The sequence below is a fragment of the Cyprinodon variegatus genome, unplaced genomic scaffold (genome assembly GCF_000732505.1).
Source record: "Cyprinodon variegatus isolate N-32 unplaced genomic scaffold, C_variegatus-1.0 Scaffold881, whole genome shotgun sequence".
Classification (NCBI taxonomy): domain Eukaryota; kingdom Metazoa; phylum Chordata; class Actinopteri; order Cyprinodontiformes; family Cyprinodontidae; genus Cyprinodon; species Cyprinodon variegatus.
In genome coordinates, this window is record NW_015151334.1 from 88562 (window position 1) to 91570 (window position 3009).

Here is a 3009-nt window from a genome sequence, read left to right on the forward strand (position 1 = left end):
AAAACTCTCAACTAAGACTAGTAAAACTCAACTAAGCTAACTACTATGTACAAAGAGGAAGGGGAAACATGGTTGAAAAACATATTACAGTTTAAGATGGATCTTGTGTTTGAAAACCAAAGTTTATCTGGAAGAATTTGGGATATGATCAAATTAGCTTTTTACTAATTTAGGGCAATTTTTATGTTTTCAGACTAATTCACAATGCAAATCCATGAGGTGAATAAAACATTATTTGGCCAAATAATGTTTTATTAAATTATTTGCTTAGTCAGGAACCAATACCCTTTAGTACTCATTCTATTCTCTCTAAATGTTATACCAATTTTGCTATTGAAGAATTAAATTAAAATAGCCATTTGATTTTTGTTATCCACTTCTAAAAGCAAAACTAAAACAGAACACAATGTCAATGTGAGAAAATCTAAAAAGTTGTAGTTTACTACTTTTTCTGAGGAAGTGATTAGGAGTCCAAGTACGTCGTTCTCAACCAGTTCCACTTTGACTGTTAGATGTGAACCAAAAAGATGGATCATGTTCGCATTCAGACCCCGAGCCTTATTTAAGGTACCATAATCCAGTAACCAAAGGGTTAAGGGCTAAAGGTTCTGTTTCTGTAAGGTTATGCTGATCTTTTCTGATCTCAACTGGCAGATGGCTCTGCAGCTCAGTTACACTTCTGTCATAAGTTCAATATTGCTGCTTATAGCAACGTTGGCCATGTTGGTTCTTACCATCACATCTGCCTTTTTAACCAAGTTTCTTACAGTCCACCCGTTCCAATGTCAACTTACCTTCTGTCCATTTGTCCATCATTGTATTTTTCTATCTTTCCATCCACTGTGTTTCTAATTCTGCTGAGTCCTGCTGATGACTGAATATTTCATTCAGATGATTTAAAACAGAGACACATTAAAAGTTGCAGCCCACCAGGCCTTAAGCTCTGCTTGTTTGACCGCAAACCTACTTCTTGCACTTGTTGACCATCTGGTCCTGTTGAGTTCAGTTCAGTAAAAAAAAGATTTCCCAACAGTTAATTTATCAACACCTCATGATGAGATGATTTGAACTAGTAAGAGTTGAATTTAAAGTTAAATCTTGTTTGTTTAAAACATTTTCTGTCTAATGTTCCATTTCCTCCCAGGTTCTACGTGAACCTCCGACACCTGCATGGAATCGCTCTGCATTATAATCCACGTTTGTGTGAGAACACGGTGGTCCGAAACTCCTTGCTGGATGGACAGTGGGGCACCGAGGAACGAGGAGGAGCCATGCCCTTCCAGAAAGGACAGCCTTTCACGGTATGAAGATATTCATTTTAAAATCCCTCACAGCTGATACACACTTGAGTACATGGTTTTTGTTTGGCTTTCTGTAGAAATCCCAAAAACATCTAAGCAGTAAACAGTTGGAATGACCTCTCTGAACCTTGTTTCTTGCAGCTGACCATCATCTGTAAGGAATGCTCTTTCCGTATTCTGGTAAACGAGATGTTTGCCCACTGCTTCACCCATCGCTTCTTTCCTCTGCATAACATCAACATCCTGGAGATTGATGGAGACATCCAGCTGACCTCAGTCAGCTTTTAAAACCCCTCTGCCCCTAGCAAAGAAAAAAATTTAAAAATGAAAAAATAACAGCGCTTATTTCAGCTTTTGTCACTGAAATGTTTAATTTCTGGAGCATGTTTTAATCCTAGTGTTTTTTGCTGCCATCTAGTGGCCAAGTTATAGAGAACAACCAAATAGATACAACCTGGATATATTTCAGTTATATAAACCTCTTTATCATCCATCCAGATTTTTTTTGTTACCAACTATACTATCTGAATTCAACTTGGTTTTAGTTTCTCATCTTGGCTAAGTTTGCTTTAGCTGGTTCATGTGAATTTACTCACTTTGTTCTTGTTCTATGACATTTTATCAGCCTCTCACTGATAGATAGATATGTTACTGTTTCAAACTGTAACTTTGATCTACCTTCACCCCCTCCATCCCCCCATGTATCTGTGCTTATTGTTACTGTCTACATCAATAAATCATGTTATGGTCTACACTATTTGTTGATTTTTTTATTGTGTTGAACTGATAAACACCTGATAACGAGTATGACTCAGATCAAAGTCATGCTGCTCTAACTAGAGCAGCATGCTTGTGCTCTTAGAAAGTTACAAGTGTCAAATCCCACTGCTTCCATTCTGGGTTCCTGAGCAAGACCCTTAACCCCAAATTACTCCCCAGGCACTGCACAGTGGCAGCCCCCTGCTCCCCAAGGGGATTGGTTAAATGCAGAGGTAAATTTCTCCAATATGAGATCAATAAAGTTAAATTATTATTAATAATCACAGTGCCACAAGTCAGTCTTACTGTAAATTGAAGTTTGCATATATCTTATGTGGGACCTAGTCATTGCTTTCGTGCCTTTTCACCACCACAGGCTGCAGCATCATAGCGGCAGCACTGATCCATCTATCCATCTCCTACCTCATTCTCCTCTCCTGAACAGAACCCCCAAAGTACTTGAGTCTTCCAGTCGAGGCAGGGACTCACCTCTGACCTGAAGGAGACAATCCACCTTTCAGAGTAGAGAACTAAGGCCTCAGACTTGGAGGAGCTGATTCTCATCTCCGGTGGTGAACTGCCCCAGTGCGAGCTGTAGATCTCAGAAGGGATCCAACAGAACCACGTCATCTAAACTAGACCCAGTTCAGCCCTTGGCTGCTCCTACAGTCTAAGTCCTCTGGTTAAACTTCAAGTCCTGAACAAATAACCCTGAGCTATTCCTGAGTCTTTAATGATGTGAGGAAACCAACCAGTGTGAATCAATCAATTATTTCCAGTGGTGTCAAAAGTACACACATTTGTTACTTAAGTAGAAGTATAGATACTGCGGTTTAAAAACAAGTTGAAGTATTAATTTGACCTCTTAACTCCAGTAAAAGTGAAAAAGTATGTGCTCCAAAAACTACTTAAAGTATGAAAGTATAAAGTAACCGTTAAACAAAAAAAA

At 38.8% G+C, this 3009-nt stretch overlaps 1 protein-coding gene across 1 annotated transcript in view; it reads left to right on the forward strand.

Annotated features, from left to right (window-relative positions):
* LOC107099522 (galectin-7-like) overlaps nt 1-2043 on the forward strand; it is a 7438-nt gene extending 5395 nt beyond the window's left edge. The window contains exons 3-4 of the mRNA XM_015397683.1: nt 1145-1301; nt 1443-2043. Of these exons, the coding sequence (XP_015253169.1) occupies nt 1145-1301; nt 1443-1589 (304 nt within the window). The 3' untranslated portion in view covers nt 1590-2043. The remainder of the gene's footprint in view (nt 1-1144; nt 1302-1442) is intronic.
* The last annotated feature ends 966 nt before the right edge of the window (nt 2044-3009 follow it).